The 18,037-nt window shown below is 37.8% G+C and overlaps 2 protein-coding genes across 2 annotated transcripts; both read right to left on the bottom strand.

The window, feature by feature from the left end:
- Positions 1-1,768: 1,768 nt before the first annotated feature.
- On the bottom strand, positions 1,769-6,961 carry polr2i (RNA polymerase II subunit I). Its single transcript, XM_008275904.1, has 6 exons — positions 6,787-6,961; positions 6,575-6,629; positions 5,154-5,227; positions 3,311-3,385; positions 3,091-3,142; positions 1,769-1,882 (listed from the first exon to the last, which is right to left on the bottom strand). The coding sequence occupies exons 1-6, from the start codon at positions 6,846-6,848 to the stop codon at positions 1,820-1,822; spliced, it is 381 nt and encodes a 126-aa protein (XP_008274126.1). The 5' UTR covers positions 6,849-6,961; the 3' UTR covers positions 1,769-1,819.
- A 332-nt stretch (positions 6,962-7,293) lies between these two features.
- LOC103353115 (complement C1q tumor necrosis factor-related protein 5-like) lies at positions 7,294-8,650 on the bottom strand. Its single transcript, XM_008275903.1, has 2 exons — positions 8,593-8,650; positions 7,294-7,863 (listed from the first exon to the last, which is right to left on the bottom strand). Exons 1-2 carry the CDS (start codon positions 8,633-8,635, stop codon positions 7,469-7,471), a joined length of 438 nt encoding a protein of 145 aa, XP_008274125.1. The 5' UTR covers positions 8,636-8,650; the 3' UTR covers positions 7,294-7,468.
- Positions 8,651-18,037: the final 9,387 nt, after the last annotated feature.

The following is an 18,037-nucleotide window of genomic DNA, read 5'->3' as shown; positions in this document are numbered from 1 at the left end:
AGGCGTAGCCACAAAAGATATGATCATGTCCCTGTTATATATTTACTTGAATATGCTTTAATTATTTATTTATTCTTGTCTATTCAAGTTGAGAACATCTGCACCCAGGTGAGTCATCTCACTGAGTGAATCATCATCAGTTCCATAATACAGTGGTTCACTAATTTCACACATCAAAACAGAGACCAGTTTTGGGGAGTTCTATTAAATGTGGGAAAAAAGTTACACAAAGAAAGACGATTGTATCCAGAGGGTGTGTTCTACTTATAATTGGTTAGTAGGTGTGTTTGTGTAGATGGAGAAGTCTTAAGTCTGCCTATGTAGTCTTGTGTCAGTTACTGTGAAAGTATGGCGTACCGAAGAAGAAAGGAATGTTAATTTTTTTTTTACTTAGGTTTAAAGACTCTGATAAAAATCATGTTTTTAATATGATATTCATTATGTGCATGAAGACACCCTATGAGTGAAAAAAGCAGTGTGCTAATGACAGCCTCAAAAACACAGATTCAGACTTCAGGCATAACAAACCGAGGAACTAATTCTGTCAACTAGCAGGGTGGCACTCTCGGTATCGTTATTCTTGTTCAGTGTAGGTTTCCATTTTAAATATGTATGGCTGAATTACTGCAATATTACAGCTTGCCATTGTGTAGCATACATTACTTTAACAGTGTTTGATCGGAGTCATGGACTTCATAGTTCCATGCATTCTGGGGGAAGCAACAGTGTTCAGTTCCAGCTGTGCCATTTTAAAGTAGGGATTATTTTCATGAACGAAATATGCAGGAATATAAATTTGTAGGAGTTTAATCAATCATCTTAAAATCATGAGGTTTTCTGTTTCTTCACTAAAATATCTATGGTAGTAAGGGAAATAAGGATATCTAGACCGCAACTTAAAGTCCAGAGGAGATTTCATGAAATAATAGTTATTAAATAATATACAAATATATTCATAAAATGTATGAAGAGCTTATTGAAGCTGATAACTCTCTTGGATTTGACACTTTCATTGTTCCTGACATACATAGATAACCTTATTCTCACATAATTTCTCTTCATATTAGGACTGTATTCTGGAGTTATATTTATGCATTATTTAGTCCAAATGTTACCTTTATAATTAAAAAAAAAAAAAGCAACAACAAAAAAAGCACTCGCTCTCATGAGAAAGTTTAGCTGCTTTCATTGTCAGACAGACAAAATCACCTTGTTCTTGGCCCTTGCTGTGGAAGACACCCTTCTATTTAGTCTTACTTAAGCAGACGCGTCAAGCATAAACCAGCCTTACTCTTAGTTATTTTTTTTCTTGTGTTATTCCATATCATACTCAGTGGAGGACAGCTAAATAACTTGCAGGTAAAAGTTATAGCTGTGAGGTGGACCAGGCTATCTTCTATTTGTTTTTCCAGATCTCATCATTCAGTTTAAAAAGTATTTGCTGAATAAAACATTTCAGTAAAGACTCAAGAGATGTTTTAAAAAAACGGATTCTTTTAATCTAAAAATACACATTTGACAATGACAACTGCTAAAAAAAACAAAACAAAAAAAACCTATTATATATTCACAAAAAATTACAGATATGAGTCACCATACAAAGATAGTTGAGGAGTCGGCAGTGCTGTTGTTTAAAAACGCCAACTGCCCTCTTGCGCACTCATTCTGCTCACAGCTCACAATGTGTTTGTGTCCTGTATTACTGGCATGGCTACAGTTGAGTTGAGCTGCAGCTAGCAATATTTATTGTGAACAGCAACACTGTAGATGCAAATGCTAGAACTCTTTTATTTATTTAGCTTTTAATCATCACCAGCTTTTACTCTGTCCACCGGTGTCCACAGTGAGGAGCCGTGCACACGTAGTATAGTCGCATAGCATCCTGTGCAAAACAGAACACAACATGAGACACAAAACATTGGATTTGTAGCTTTCCTTAAGTAATTAATTCTTCAATCTGAACACAACATGTCTGCAATAGGGAGGCAACGACAATGTATTTGCTTTATCACTGTCAGTCACAACTGTATAAAATGTCAAACAGATAACGAGAAAAGGAGTCCCAACTTTGTACAATCCAAGTGAAGTATTTAAGTGACTTATTGTGTTTTACTAACAGGCCATACATCAAACATGGTTGGTTTAATATTAAACACGACAAAACAGCAAATCCTGCCTTCTGAAAAGTCTGAGTCTCAGGATATGTAGAAGTTTTTACAGATAAATACTAAAACAATAAATGAATTATCAAACAGTTGCAGATTGTCAATTAAATCAACTGTTAGGACATTTCTTCACTGATGCTGACAGCTGTGTGTGAGGGATAGTTTTCATCTCTGCTTTTGACGTTTCTGTTGAGTGTAGTTTTCATAAAACCAGGTTGTAGCAGCTTCGCTTTTTTTCATTTGGGCCAAAAATGGTTTCATTTCATAATATTGTACACCACTGTTAGTGTTCTATTATGGTTTTATGCTGACCACAGAACCTTGTAAATAGATTAATAAAAGTATTAATTGGAAGACAATTTAAGACTAAAGGCCACATATGCAGTATTTTATTAACAACAATCATTACCTCAGCCTTACTCTAATAGATTAATTGAAGCAACTGGACTTGCTTAAGTTCCTTGAAGACGTTTCACCTCTCATTCAAGAGGCTTCATCAGTTCTGACTGACTACTTGGGAGTTCCAGATACTTAAATCCTAAAGGAGTCATTAACACCTGAGTTTTGGTTTCAGTTGGGGGTTTGTTGCTCTTCCCCCTCGTTATGTGGGTCGTTAGTGCTCCCCCTGCCACATTGGGGTTCGTTAGGATCTTTTGTGACTAGGTGTGAATGTGGTTTCATCTTCCTGGAGAGAGATCTTAGGACTGAATTGTAAACAGGTGAGAGGTGATGCCTCAGACCTCCACCTCTGTTGAGGTCTTGAACTGGTCTTTCCAGTTTGACATAGATGGATTCTTTCACCCCTCTCTCCAACCATCTGTCCTCCCTGGCCAAAATCTGTACATTCCTCAAGCGAGTCCAATTGCTACGATTAATCTATGAGAGTAACCATGACCTGGATGACTGAGAATCTTCACACACATACCTCAGCCTTCATACTGTGAGACTGGAAGAACACTGCCTCCTTGTGACCGCATCTGAGAAGAGACACGTGCAAGCACAATTTTAGGAAATAGTTTTAAAATCACAATCACTAAATAAACGCTGCTCAAAAATACACACACATAAAGAGTTTATAAATAAAAACAACAATTGGGCGTGTGCATAGATAATAAGTGAAGTCAACATCATATGATTAAACTTACTTGGGACAGGGGTGGTCCTCTGTTCTTGGCAGTGTTGGATCCTGAGATACATCAGCGATGATTTGTGTCAGTTCACTGGAGAAAAATTAAAGTAAAATGGTTGAGGGCTTATTAATGATCTTTGTCCTTAAATGACTGACAATGCATACATATGCACGCTAATATTCTAGTATTGTGGGCAATACAAATTGTGAAGTATTGCAAATGCTTTCCACAAAGTGTAGAAAGTTTAGTTTACACAGTTTGAACGTGCATGTTTAAATATGGAGGCTGATTTTTGGGAGTTCTATTAAATGTCAGTATTATTTTAGGAAAAAGCATACATAATGCATTTAATTTTACATGTCAATGACCATTTGGTTGTTATAAAAAGTGCTGTAGTGGTTGACTTGCAAGCTGTTTACATAATAATATGGGGATTAATGTGCAGTCAAAACAACAGAGAGAGAACTGAGATCGACAAGTGGGCGGTGGTATGCTACTCCAGGTTCAGTGGTGTATGCCCATTCTGGAGTGGTATATTGCTTGTGCTCTATTGAAACACAATTATTTCCAGTGGCGGGAGTCGTTTGATATTAATTGGCTACTCTTGGCTGGTGATCAGACCGTCTTGTCAGTAACATCTAATACGTGATATACACATTTAAAGCCAATGATCTAACTTCATGACAAGTATATTTATTGTTTATATTTTTGACAGGATTAAAAATATGATATACAAAAATTAGCTTGAATAATGAGCAATACACTTTTCTGGTCATTTTACAGTTACAGCAGATACATATTTTTTAAACATCTGATCAGAAAGAAATTGTGTACATGATTGTCAATGCTTGTATTTGATCAAGTCTTGTGCCCCTATTATCCCTCATAGAGAAATGGCTCGTATCAGTGTATAACTACATTGATAAACAGTATGCTGCAGGATCTAGAGTTGAGTGAGACATAGAATGAGACTGGTTGCGGGCTCATTAGAAGCATTTGTGGTAAATAATAAAATAAAATGTTTCTAATCTTTATTATCAAATGTACAGTGGCATTCTAGAAATTTAAACACATGTGCAACTCATAGAGTGCAACTGTTTAGCCGATTAATTCTCATTAATTAAACAATCTGACAAGGTAGCTAGGCTTAGCACAGCTATGTTAGCTGAAGCTAACTCAAATATAAGCACCTGCTCTATTGACAAGCATATTAGAAATTGCTTTACATCTTTACATCCAAACGCTACAAGAGCATGGAGCTAAGCAACAGGGAGGACCACAATAGTTTAAAGCGCATTTTCTTGCACTATACTGTAGGGCTGGATTCGAATATTCTAATATCCGAATATTCGGTCGTTGTGGTGGTATCTGGATAGCAATTTTGATATCCGAATATTCGCCCGCCACCAGCCTCTACACCCACCCACCCACTCCCGGTCGGACCGGATATTAGTCATTAAATGGGCCGAATATCCGGAGACCAGAAATTGCTATTTGGACCAGCCCTACTATATTGTCAATAAAGGTAGCAGCAAAAGTATACACTCATGACAGTGCTTATCATAAAGTTAAGTCATTTGGATCAAATGTACATATCTTGTATTAGGTGGTATTCATGTGACAGTTTGATCACCAGCCAGGAGTGGCTAACCAATATGAAGCAGTTCCTGCAATAGTGGGTCAATAAAATACAAGCAGCGGCAAACCACTGTAAAACTGGCATATAGCACTGCACCAGACGAGGCTTACCATCGGCCACTTTTCAATCTTAGCATCTCTCAGAAACAGCATAAGAACTTAATAGGCAATTTCAGGAGATAAACATCATTAAAGTTTATGTGGCTCTGTGATTACTTACTCAACCTCGTGGGTGATCTTATTGACATAGATGCAGCTGTTGTCTGCCTCTTGCTGGTAGTCACAGTTCCTGCACTGTAGGTTGGAATAAAGTCAAAGACACATTTTGATTTAAAAAAAAGCAGGGTATTTAGCAAAATTATTACAGACACACAGTTAAATTGTTAACACACTATCTACCTGTCACAACAACCAACCCACATGCTTTTTTCTCACGTCTAAAAGATTTAACAAAAACAATTATCACATGAGGTTTTACCCTGTCCATGGGCACATGGTACATCAATGTAACAACAGGCAAGTTTTGAATGCATTTTGAAATCCATCTTTGCAATCACTCACACTCTTTGCACTTTATGTAAACTACAAGCTAATTCTTCTAATTGACTCATATCAACACATGGGCTAAATTGCTCTTTATGATTTCAACACTGTCATTTCTAATCATTTTCATCCTTCAAAGGATTCATTGATTTTTCATGTTCTGTAGATGTTTTTGGAAGATTGCAGATATACCTCATGGTTCAGACATTACCAGCAAATTAACTTAAAAACCACAGGGGTGGAGAATGAATCAAGTTGGACATAACTAGTGTTTAATTTATTTTGCATTAGCTTGTTCAACAAAACCTAAATCCCAAATCACAGATGGGTATTGTGATGGTGCACTTTCGCTTCTTTGTCAACCCAGATATTCTTTATCAGGTTTTCTACGCTGTGTCCCCATAAAAGAAGGCGTCTGATTCATCATTTGACGGTTCTAATGCACACAATGAACATATGCCATGCCTCCTACTTCAGCCAAGAGAAACAGGCAGCTATAATGATGACCTATTAAGAAATATGTATTTTGACAAAAAGCACTGTTATTGCAAATGAGGCCATAGAGGCTGGTAGAAAATTGTGTATAAATGAATATACATTTTACCATTCAGTGCACTGTCAATGTTGTATGAGAGCTGCACATTAGAGCTTTTGAACTTTAAATTTTAGAGATTAAGACAATGTCCCATAATAAAGGATTCCTGGAAATCACTTTAGTTTTGGCCATATCAAAGTGAAAATACATTTAATGATTAAACAACCGCTTTCATAAACACCAATTGACAAATCAAACTTCCAATCTATGTTCTGTTAGCGGTTAGGTGGGAAGAGACTTCACAGATCTGTGCTTACCAGAGGAAGCAACAGTGTAGTGTTGCATTTAGCCATTTTAATAACACTTATAAAACTTAACTTGGGTATACAAAGATATGATTTCAAATAGTTTAATTAGTTATCAGAGCTGGACATCGGACACACCTCGCTAACACATTAACCTGTTTGGATAGTGCACCCCTCAGTTAAATGTTGTGACCTGAATACATGCTCGCTGACAGAAGAGGGACACAAACTGCGGCTAACTTACAACTTGATACTTACAGCATAGAGCAGGATGCGGTTCTCCTTGTCTTCTTTAGGATATAACATGTTATTACTGGAAAAACAAAGTGGACATGTTTAATTGGGTTTAAATATTGTTTAAGTAATTATTTAGTAAGACAGCGTTACGATAACATGTGTGTAACTTATCTTTAACACGCAGCTAGCAAGCTAGGTTAACGTATCTAACCTGTATACGGCCAAAGACTCACCATTCTTGACAAAACCGTATCCCAACAAATCCTGGCTCGTAGGTTCCGCCATCCAAATCCATTGGAAAAGATATTTGTTGAAGACAAAACTGACAAATACAAGAAACGTTGTTCTCACTTACTTTGTACCGGCGCTAAAGCTCCCGTCCGTTTGAAAACAGACCAGCTGCGGCTGCGTGAACGATCACGGAAGTGATAGATTGTATGACAGCGCCTCCCAGCGGTTGGAGGACAGATAAGATAAGATAAGATATGCCTTTGTTTATCTCAGAGTGGAGAAATTCACGTTGTTGGTAGCAGCAGAGATACACATATACGAGAGAAAAAAGTAAAAAATGTACATATAAATATAAGAAATAGTGCAAACAAAGAGAATAGACAGAGGACAGAACAAACACTGACGCGCACTTAATTCTGAGCATTACTTCCGTTGTACATCAACTTATTATATTTGGCATGCTGCAAATACAAAGTTATTATTATTGATGCAAAAATAGGAGGTTTTAATTTTTTATTTGTTTTATTCTGTCAGAAAGCAACATACATAGTTTCACATTTATCATGGAAACACCATGGAAACCCAACAAAAGCACACCGATTGAAACCAATACATTATTACCTAACCTAAAATAATAATCATGTCATTTGATGTACGCTGATGGGTTCATGAGACTGACTGTCATTAACCCAAGCGAAACCCAGTAAATACAGTGTCATTATCTTCAGTTGCAAAGATATCATTTTTGCCTGGACCCATGATATTCACCCAGACATCATCATCTTTAGACAGTTTGACCACGCTGCTGGTACTGGCCACTTGGCTACATTTGTCAGGCAAAGAGGTGTGGTACAAACTTGCCACTATCTCTCCATTCTTGTATATAGCACACTGTCCACGGCCATACACAGACGCATGCACAGTGAAGTAATAGAGACCATCCACGGGGCAGTTGAAGATGCCTGTTTCAGGATTGTAGCCACCTCCCTCGTTGACCAGCACAATGCGAAACTTGAGGACTCCAGAGTGACAGGGGTAGCTGTCATCAATGTCTAGCTTGGCTGTGAAGGCTACAGTGCCTAGAGTGGAGGACACCATGATAATTAGAGTAAAGAGCTTTTTTTGTGTTTGTCGCAACAAGCTGAGAAAATATTCATGATTTCACTGTCAATTCTTTGTGTACCGTAAAGGGTTATATGAACATTAATGATGTGGAAACAGGGATGAATATTAAATTTCATTTCTTGAAAATGCACATTACTCTCCAGCGTGATTTCTTTCTTCCTCCTCGATTACAAACTAAACTGCAAAATCCTTCAAGGCATTTCACTTTGTGTTACAAACTGATTAGTACAATTCATTTTGCTATTACTCACTAGCCGGGCACAACAATTGAAAATGTTTTACACTTATTCAAATCTCAACATTGTTAATGGAACACTATTCAAATAACCACCGTTAAATGAATTCTGCAACCAAAGTTTAAGCATCAATAGCCGAAATTTTGCAAATATACCACATTATTGCATTATTATTCATCCCTTACACATTTTCAAGTATGTTTCCTGTTAAGAGGCAGAATGAGGTGGGAGCTGATGTAGCATAGTGACAAATGATTCTTTTCAGTAATGACAGCTGTTCATTTTACAGAGTTCCTTATCGTAGATTGCAGTACAGTGAACGATGAAAGCACCCGTTGGCATTATTCATAATGTACAGTGTGTCAGCCTCTTTCCTTTTTAAAAAGCATGTCAGTAAAATGTTGGCAAACAATGTTATGGAGAATCACAGTGGAGTTTGTCTGTTACCTGATGGAGGAGAGCTGTCTCCACGTCCTGGGACATAAGCCATGACTTCAGCTTCGGATGCCGTTGTGCAAGTCTGTTAACTACATTTAAAAAAAAAAAAAAAAAAAAAAAAAAAAGGTGCAATAATTTGGTAGTTTTAATAATGTCTGTAAGCAGTGATGCTGTAGACTCGATAAACATGACAAATGTAATATACAAAATTACATGAGTACACGTTTACACCAAATAATGTACCTTTACCTGCATTGTTCTGCATTATTCTAATCAATGCAAAAACAATTACACTCTGATGCAAAGTCTTTGAAGTATAGTTTGCACATTCTTCACAAATATTTGTGGTTATTCTGGCATTAAAAAAAAAACAAAAACACATTTAACAATGGAACAAAGAACTTCTTACCTACTCCTGCAGGAGAATGCCACAAATGTCACAAAGACAAGTACAGACACAGACTGAAGCTGTCCATCTGGTTTGCTTGTAAAACCTGTTCGTTCAACTTGAAAGTATCCCCTCCAAAGCATTAAATAAAAAAAAAAAACAAAGTATTAAATCACAAGAAAGATTTTTACTTAAATAAGGTCTTTGTGTAAATGTTTGGTTTTTAAAATTAAAGGTCATTCATGTCTAAATTGTGATATAACGGGAGATTGAAATCTGAGGTTAAAGTTCAAATGAAAAAAAGGTATTGAACAGCTATAATAAAACAAATGTTAGCGAACTATATATATGAACAACCTGCACTGTATAACCGTATGACAATGACAGCAGGGCAACACAGCAGACCATCTTTCATTAAAACACCAAAGAGCAATTTTCAGCTAACACCACATTTTGTGCCCTAACTTTACATGAAACTGCACCTATTGAACCAGTCACATGTTCTAGTTTTGCAGGACAATGTATATCAACATTATGCTAAAATACAGACAATTTTATTGTATCAGTTTAATAATTCATGCTTAAAATTGTATTTAATTTCAGACAATTGACATAAGTGTAGCCGTTGAAACAACCATAAGTCCGATGTAAAATAGCAAAAGCTTTGTCTTAAATAAAACACAGTGAAGCTTCTCATCATCAATATCCTCTGCTAACAGAGATTTTATGTTGAGATTGACCTATAAATCAACTGAGATGTTGTGTGGATAAATTTAGGCACTTGGCTGCTGCAGAAGTGTTGTGCATTTTTTTTTTTTTTTTTAACCATCAGCTAAAAAAAGGAAGAAACAAGTTGTTTATCTGGTTTGTGTGTCACGGTTTAGTGTCACGTAATGGTGCAACATGTTAAAGATTGTGCAAAGATTCAGATTCTAAAGATAAACAGTTTCTTTCACAACTTTCCAAGCCAGACTGACTGCTTTTCATGCAGTTTTTAAAGAAATTTTAGGTAACAACATAAATTAAATATTGCAGTGAGTTTGAAATTGAAAAATTTCCGCAATGAGGAATGCAGGGAGTGGTATTAGTGCTGGCTCACAACTCAACAGAGTGACAGCTGCACGACATGGTTGCATTTTTTAAAAGTTTTTTCCCCCCCCAGTATTATTTTCAGTGTTTCTAAATAGCCTACACTAACCTAGAAAAAAGCAGGTGTTCAAAAACAGGCATTGCTGGTTTTCTGTCATAAAAAGCATAAAGTTCATCAGCTGATTGGTTTGCATTCTGCAGGCTTGTAAACGGCACTTATACAGTGCTTTTATTTAAAGCACTTTACAATGTGGAAAGCGCTTTGAATAAAAGTGCTATATAAGTGCCATTTACAAGCCTACAGAATGCAAACCAATGAGGTTGTGGTGGCTTGTGGTGGAGAATACATACAAGAACCAGGCCACATGGAAAATGGTTCAAGAGATGTTGTGCAAGTTACGTACTGTGTATATACTGACAACATGCACCATGAAAAAAACAGATATATGACAATCATTTTGTGTGAAAGTTGTATTTCCCTTGAGTCCCAGAGTCTGTGATACACTGATACATACCAAACTGCTGTGAGTAAATTCATAAACATGATATCTCTTCAAAAACCCATGATTTCAAAATTGCAAGTAGAAAAGTAAACATACAGAAATTACAGCTAAAAACATCAGCGACTGTGTAAGAATTTATCTCTTACATTCTTTTGTCTCTTTGCCTTGTTGTTGTCAGATCAGTTACACAGTAAATTAACGCTGCAAGCAGCGATGGACTGGTCATCGACGCTTGCCCGTCGGGGCAGCGAGCGTGGCAGGGTGTGGTGGAAATGTGCTCTGCCTGGGACTGGGATCAAACATGTAAACTTTCAGACAGATCAGAGCTCATGCAGGCCAATTAGGAAACACTTCCTGCTTTAAGGCGAATCGTCAAAATTCCTGGGGCCACCATTTCCAAGCCCTTGAACTTTTGCAGAGTGTTTTGCTAATTTTTAATCATCAAGCCCCGTTGTATGTTCTGGCCAAATTTGATGTCTGTGGGACTTTATACCAAGGAGGAGATAGATTTTGAAAATGGATAAAAATGAACAAAAATTGCCAAAAATCTCGTTATTTATTCAAAATAGCAGACTTCCTGTTGAGTTTAGGGTCTGGGCTTCTGGACCCTTTGTGCGTCCCAACGTGATCCATAAGACTAACAAGTTTTGTAGGTCTAGGCGAAATATACTTCCGGCAGGACTAAATCAAAATTTTCTACAGGGTGCTATGGAGCCATTTTGCCAACTACATACCCAAGTCCCCTAAAATATCAAATTTGTCACCAGTTTGGATGTGTGTGTAAGTTTTGGTGAGCTTTTGAGCATGTCTAGGCCCAATAAAAAGCATTTGTTTTGTCTGGAAAATAATTTTAAGAATCAGAGGAATCCAATAGGTTCCTTGCATTTTCAGTGCTCGGACCCTAATTATTATTAATGCATCGTCACACCACTTTGTAAACACATTTCAGAAGCAAATACAATTTCTCTATCTCATCTATTTTGTTGCAATGACTACATGTGGTATAAGGACATGTTGACAATGTCTCTATACCCTAAATAAAAGCCAACAAAGCTGGTATCATTGTCTTCTGTTGTGAAGATCTCATGTTAATTATTACCCCATGAATTAACCTAAAATGTGTCTCCTTCAGACAGTTGCATTCTACTGCTTATACTCGTCACTTGGCTGCACTTATCTGGAAGATTTGTGCAATACAGTGAAGCCAAGGGCAGGTGAAGATGCCTGTGTCAAAACTGAGGAGTCTCCAGCATGGCTACAGGTTTTAGCACACCAGAGGGATATGGGATGCTGTGAGTGATAGTTAGCTTGCTGTGAAAGCAACTACTCTTCCTGTAGTGGTGACATGAAGCAGATTAACCATCAGAATGATGAATTTTTTTGTTCTGGCCTGTGCAAATATAAATGCACGCTATATTTTTGTTGAATTCTGCTGTCATTGTAATCACACAGTGAATTTTAGGACTTTTTTACTGTACTTTCTTTAGGCTATCTAAAATATTTGTCAATATGAAAAATGAAATAGTGTATTGTATACAGAAGAAGAAGAAGAAGAAGCTTTATTGTCATTGTACAAAAATACATTGAAATTTTGTTTGGCATCATCTTTGTAGCAGCTAATATGGTCACAGTCTAAGAAAAAAAAAGTTCAAAGGTGATAGAAATAATAACATGGCAATAAAATAAATACTCTATCAAAAGTGCAAAAGAGCATTTGTTAGAATGAGTCCATAAACCGGAAGTGTCATGATTCCTGCAGCAGTCTCCTCACAGCCATGGGGAAAAACCTGTTTGGTACGGGCTCTCATGTATATGTACACTGTTGCCCATAAAGTTGGAATAATTTTGTTTTCAGACTCATTCCTCTTTTTATTTCTATTTATACACATCTAAATACACAGTTTGCAAAAGTTAATTGTGGTTTAATTTTTTACTTTGACATTTATTGTATGCATATTTTGATATCAAAAAAGTTTTTTGAAGATACACACTTTATCAAGAATAAATCGCATTGTCACAATCATTTCATGAGAAGAGGTAAAAAATATTTATTCCAACTTTATGGGCAACAGTTTATGTATATTGTATATTACAGTAACTCGTGGGTTTTGGTGCATCAGCATAACCACTTTTTTGTTTGAAGACAGGCTCTATGATGATTAATGGGAAAACACACTGTTTTAGCAGTAAAGTGTGTTTTTTCAAATACTTTTTAAAAATGTCATTCTTGCTTTGTTTTTATAGTTCATATTCATGCTTTTAAACTACAACCAACAATTTGGTGTGTAAAAAGATGTATAAAGCTTGAAAGCATTTGTAAAGTAACAACAAAAACCAAAACAAAACCTAAAGATATCTGTGTCTTAGAAGTGAATGTGTGGAACATCTGAACACAGGTCTCAATGCCGTACATCTGCCATCATGTGAAACATCACCCTCCTTTCTGGGTTCAGGAAATTACACACTACAACTACATGCAGTGTACACAGCCTGTCTTGTTGAGCTGCCTTTACCTGTCTGTCCACTAGCTGTTGCCTCATCATTTGCTAATTCAGCTGCAGGCAGCAGCAGCTCACAGTTGTCTCTGCAAGGTGAGATAAGATAAAACCTTAGGATCCAAAGGACTCTTTTTTTTGTTGTTGCTGAAGATAGTTCCTTATGACTGTGGTGGCAAGCATTGGATTTCTGAATGAATTTGCGACTGATCAGATGCCTCCCTAATGGATGGATAAGAACATCCATCTAACAGAAACATCTGAAGCGCTTTTGCACAGTATATTACAATTACAATTGTGTAGCAGGTTTTACAAATACACTGTGATGTGCAGGAGCAGAATATAGGAATGCACCAAAAAAAGAATCTATTAAAAAAAAACAAAAAAACCCCCCCCAAAAACATGCTGAGGTTAACTGGTGATTCTAAAATGTCTGTAGGTGTGAATGTGAGTGTGCTTGTCTGTCTCTCTGTGTAGCCCTGTGATAGACTGGTGACCTGTCAAGGGTGTCCCCTACCTTCGGCCTGAGTCAACTGGGATAAGCTTCAGCCCCCCTGCAACCCTAGTGAGGATTAAGTGGTGTATAGATAATATTTCTATAGTGCTTTTCTAAACCAGGTACAAAGTGCTTTACAGTACAGTATCAATGCTCCAAGTATTGAACATGATGGCCTATTAGCAGGAGCTGGAATTTATAAGTTACACCTGCGTTTTTATTGCTGGGCCCAGTAAAAATGTTTGTGGTAAACAAGACCTGTCGCTTATGTTGTCTTGCCATCCTCCTAAAGTCCCTCTCAGGCCATTGACTTAACCCCTAAAAACTCATCTCTGCTGATGAAAGTTTCATATTTTCATAAAAATAATCCCTGCACAGACACTACGACATATCAAAGGAGGAAGAATCACAGTTTCTGTTCTATGTTTAGCTGCTTCAGTTTCACAGTTTTGGTATAGTGCATACAGGCACACTGTCTCACAGGCATGGCTCAGGTAAATGTTAGTGCACTAATATGCAAGGGATTTAAATTTACTAATTTCTCAGAATCTGTGAGAATCAGCACCGACCCCTTTTGTGCCCAAGTACAATCGTAGCTTAATTGAAAGACTTGAATGGAATGGAGTCACTGTAAATGTGATTCAGCATACCTGTTCTGTTCCTACAAGTCACGGCAATACATTAAACCAACTGTAATTTGCATGAAAAACAGTCATTATGTATTCTTAAAATAATAATAATAATAATAATTTTCTACAACTTAATACCATGATATTACTGTATCAGTCCATGTTTCATTTTAGCCTCTTAACATCCATTCCTACTGATGGAATTTCTGCTTGATTAGCTGAATAGAAAGGTTTACATGGAAATAACTGTAAGGGCAAAAATCCATATATGATGTCAGATAACATTTCCCACTTTCTAAAATCTAACCATGTGTAGCATGTCCATACTCACAGATGTTTAAACAGTCATATGTCTATGTGACCTGGTGGCTGTTAAGAGGTCAAACATTGCAAAATTTCTCAAGGTAACAAGGCAGCAACTCCGAAATTTCCTTGAGCAACTGAATTGAAGTAATAGAAACAGTCAGATATTTCTAACACTTCAGTTGTGAAAGAGAAGTATTGTCCTGATCATGCAGAACTGGCTGATTACAGACAGATGTTCTCAACTGTGAAAACAAGAGATTACATGTTAGCTGCCCTAATAGTTTTTCGGTTCTGTAGAGGAAGGATGCCTTTCATGTTGCACTGGCTCCTTCCCTACCTTGTTCCACATACAGCCTATAGACTTAGCCTACAGAGGGGATTACACACTGCTGCTAGCAGTACTGTCTGTTTAGCAATAGTTGCTGCCTGTTATATATATCCCCCCCACTCTGAGCCCTTGATCCCTGGGCTAATTCCATGAATCGTCCAAATCTAAATCCACTGATGGAGCAACAGCACACACATAGTCGGAAACAGAGAGAGAGAGAGAGAGAGAGAGAGAGAGAGAGAGAGAGAGAGAGATGATGATTGACAAACAGACAGGATGAACGAGATAGAATGAATCATCGTAATAAAAAGTGCAAAACTTCTCCATGTTCATCTTTTGAGCAGTTGTACTCCTCTTGGGTTGATTTAGTGTCCATCAACAGTGAAACTGTGTGCCATCTGTGTGCCCTTTCTGTGTTTCTTTACAGATGCACCAGCGACCCAGTGTGCCAACTCATCAGAGGGGACTGTCAAGCCCGGCTGACGTCACCCTTCCAGCCTCTGTAATCGAAAGAGACGCTAATCCTGCTCCTCTCCAAAGCCTGGCAGTGGGGTGGGCTAGGACAGGGAGGGATATTGAGAGAGACATGAGGAAGGAAGTTGGATAGGGGAGACAAGGGAGCGAATGCAGGCTGTAGGCAAGTAGAGGGACTCGGCACTAATTTGGACAAGTGAGACGGAGTGTTGTCCTGGCTGATAAAGGAGGCCAGGCACACATCCACCGCCTGATCACCTGCAAGACTCCTGAGATCCTCCTGAGGGTGTTTAACCCTCCCCCCATCCAGGCTTCGCCCTGGAGGCCACAAACCTGAGTGAGGGCCCTGCAGAGGGGGAATGCTGTGGCAGCTGCTCACCTCCTCCTGCACTCCCGCTTGTGTCACCCGTACTCGCCGTGGAGGAGCCAAGCTTCACCACTGTGGAACTGTGCCAAGATGGAGAAGACATATGTCTGACAGCCACTGAGGGGTAAGAGATGAAGTTTGTGTGCGTGAGTGTGTATCACATCAGCAAAAACTAAAGCATTTACTGGACTAAATCCTTATGTCCTCCTTCATGATCCTCATGACTTTTTCTCTGAGCTCAACTCATCAGAGGACATGAAGATAACTTCATGCAAAGTCACACAGTGGGTTATGCTGGAAGACTCTCCGTCAAAACAGGAAGATGTAGTTGTAGTTGACAAATTCATTTTCGACACAACATCCTTTGAGTAGATGTCCTGTAGAGTTCACTCTCGGAGTTTACCCAGTGATAAAATTCTGGATGTCTAAATTTGTATTTTGCAAAAGAACTTCAAGAACTTGTCATCCATGTTGCAATGTCATGAGTGAAAGTTCATTCTTAACATTGGAAACAGTAGTTGCAAAGGCTGCTGGTTATTTCCCTCAATGTATACTATACACAAAAGGGGAAAAGAAAAAAAAAAAAAAGCTTATTTTTTTATTTTTATGTGGTTTGTTATCCACACTCCTAACAGGAAGAACGATTTGTGGAATGTACTGTAGAAGTTTTATAGATGCTAAATCATCCTTTTGACAGGACTACATAAATGGAATGAAACAGAAGCAAAACAATTCAGTTCAGTAGATTTATTACCTTATGAGGTGTAGATGTATTTATATAGATTTTTTTTTATCTCTGGGTTTGAGGTTTCTTTTTAAGGAAAGATTATGCAGTGAAGCCAACCGAGTAAGAAGAAAACTTTCAACGTTGATGCAGACAGGACATAAGACAATAAAGGGAACAAAGGTAAAAAAAAATAGCACACTAACTATTTAGACTTTACCAGATGTTATATTTACACAACGACTAAGCACAAGTGTAGGTGTGAGTGTGTGTTAACGGATTTAGATGAAGAGTCTTCTGTACAAGGAAGCATGCAAGGGCTAGAGAAAGAGAGGAAAAACAAAGATAAAAACAAAAACAAACTATAAGATGTGAAAAGTGCTGTTTTTTTAAAGTTTTAAATGTTCTCAAGGCCTTAGGAGGTGAAAGGTTCTTGTTGTGACCTATAAAATCCTTTAAATCATGGGACAATCCAAATACAGTGGTGAAAAACAGCAAACAGGAAACCAATAACGGATAGCTGCAATGCTTCCTCAGAGTTTCTTCAGTCTGGTTTCATGCATTGCAGAACCACATGTTGCAAAGAAACATTGTGTTTCTGGTCAGTTTACTGGTCATGTATACCGTCAGTTGTTTCTAAATGAACAAGCAAATAGCTAAATACAAAAGAAGAATCTGTTTTCAGAAAATGACTTGCAAGACGTGTCTGTGATGGAAAGAGGAAACCAAATCTTTACCACTTAATTTTCTCCTTAGTTCTTATCACAAAAGTCACACGTGATGGCTCTTTATCAACCACGGTTTCCTCTTTCCAATGACACTAATCTTTACCTTCTTGAGAACTCAGGTGTTGCTTTGACACAAGGAGACATCTAAATTGAGTTATGTCACTGATCTTGTAGCCTACGGTCATTACAGAAATCTGCAGCGGTAAAACATATTTGTGGCATCAGTCAAATGCAGTGTACACAGTGAAAACAATGACTGATTGTTGACTGAGCTGAAACGTGCAGGTGTTCAGAGCGAGTGTATATGAGAGGGATTACATGGAGGTTAAGCTTCTTCATCATAATAGCTGCTGAAAGTTTCCATCCCAGGTGGCGTACAAACAGCTTAGCGTGACACAGTTGTCAACAGCATAATATCAGAAATTGAATTGTAGGGCTGTGCACATTCACAAGTGGGTCAAAAATGATAGCATCACCCCCAAAGCTGATCCTATTTAGACGAGAACAGGGCGTCCTCATTTTGGCGGTTGTGCAAACTGGCTTAGTGTTTCTTCATTTGTCATATTATACAATGAACTTAGGCATGTTGTTAGGGATGACAAGCCTGAAATCTGTCACATGACGTCAGTCTGGAGGAAAAAAATCTGCCGAAATCAATTCAGATCAATTTGATTCAAGAGAGGGTTGGAGCAGGGGGAGAAGACACAGAGGAGAAGAGAAACTCACTGATGCAGATGAAATTCTCAAGCTTGAAACCACACATTCTTCCTATATTCAGAGTGACCACAAATGCACAGTCACAGACACAAGCTGTTTTGTATTTTAAAACAATTTGGAGATATTTTTAGACCATCTTTGCTGCTGAAAGCCAGAGGGCATCTGACCTGTGACCTCCAACATACCACGAACTCAGCTTGATCTGCAGTT

Source organism: Stegastes partitus, unplaced genomic scaffold (genome assembly GCF_000690725.1).
Source record: "Stegastes partitus isolate 25-593 unplaced genomic scaffold, Stegastes_partitus-1.0.2 Scaffold62, whole genome shotgun sequence".
Taxonomy (NCBI): Eukaryota; Metazoa; Chordata; class Actinopteri; family Pomacentridae; genus Stegastes; species Stegastes partitus.
This window is presented reverse-complemented; position numbering and strand designations above follow the sequence as displayed.

Excerpts from the sequence above, each read along its gene's own strand:
- polr2i (XM_008275904.1), bottom strand. The coding sequence starts at position 6,848 with ATGGATTTGGATGGCGGAACCTACGAGCCAGGATTTGTTGGGATACGG. Across the intron at positions 5,228-6,574 it reads ACCGCATCCTGCTCTATGCT|TGCAGGAACTGTGACTACCA; the intron begins GTAAGTATCAAG and ends TCCAACCTACAG. Across the intron at positions 3,386-5,153 it reads AAGATCACCCACGAGGTTGA|TGAACTGACACAAATCATCG; the intron begins GTAAGTAATCAC and ends ATTTTTCTCCAG.
- LOC103353115 (XM_008275903.1), bottom strand. The coding sequence starts at position 8,635 with ATGGCTTATGTCCCAGGACGTGGAGACAGCTCTCCTCCATCAG. Across the intron at positions 7,864-8,592 it reads AGACAGCTCTCCTCCATCAG|GCACTGTAGCCTTCACAGCC; the intron begins GTAACAGACAAA and ends CCTCCACTCTAG.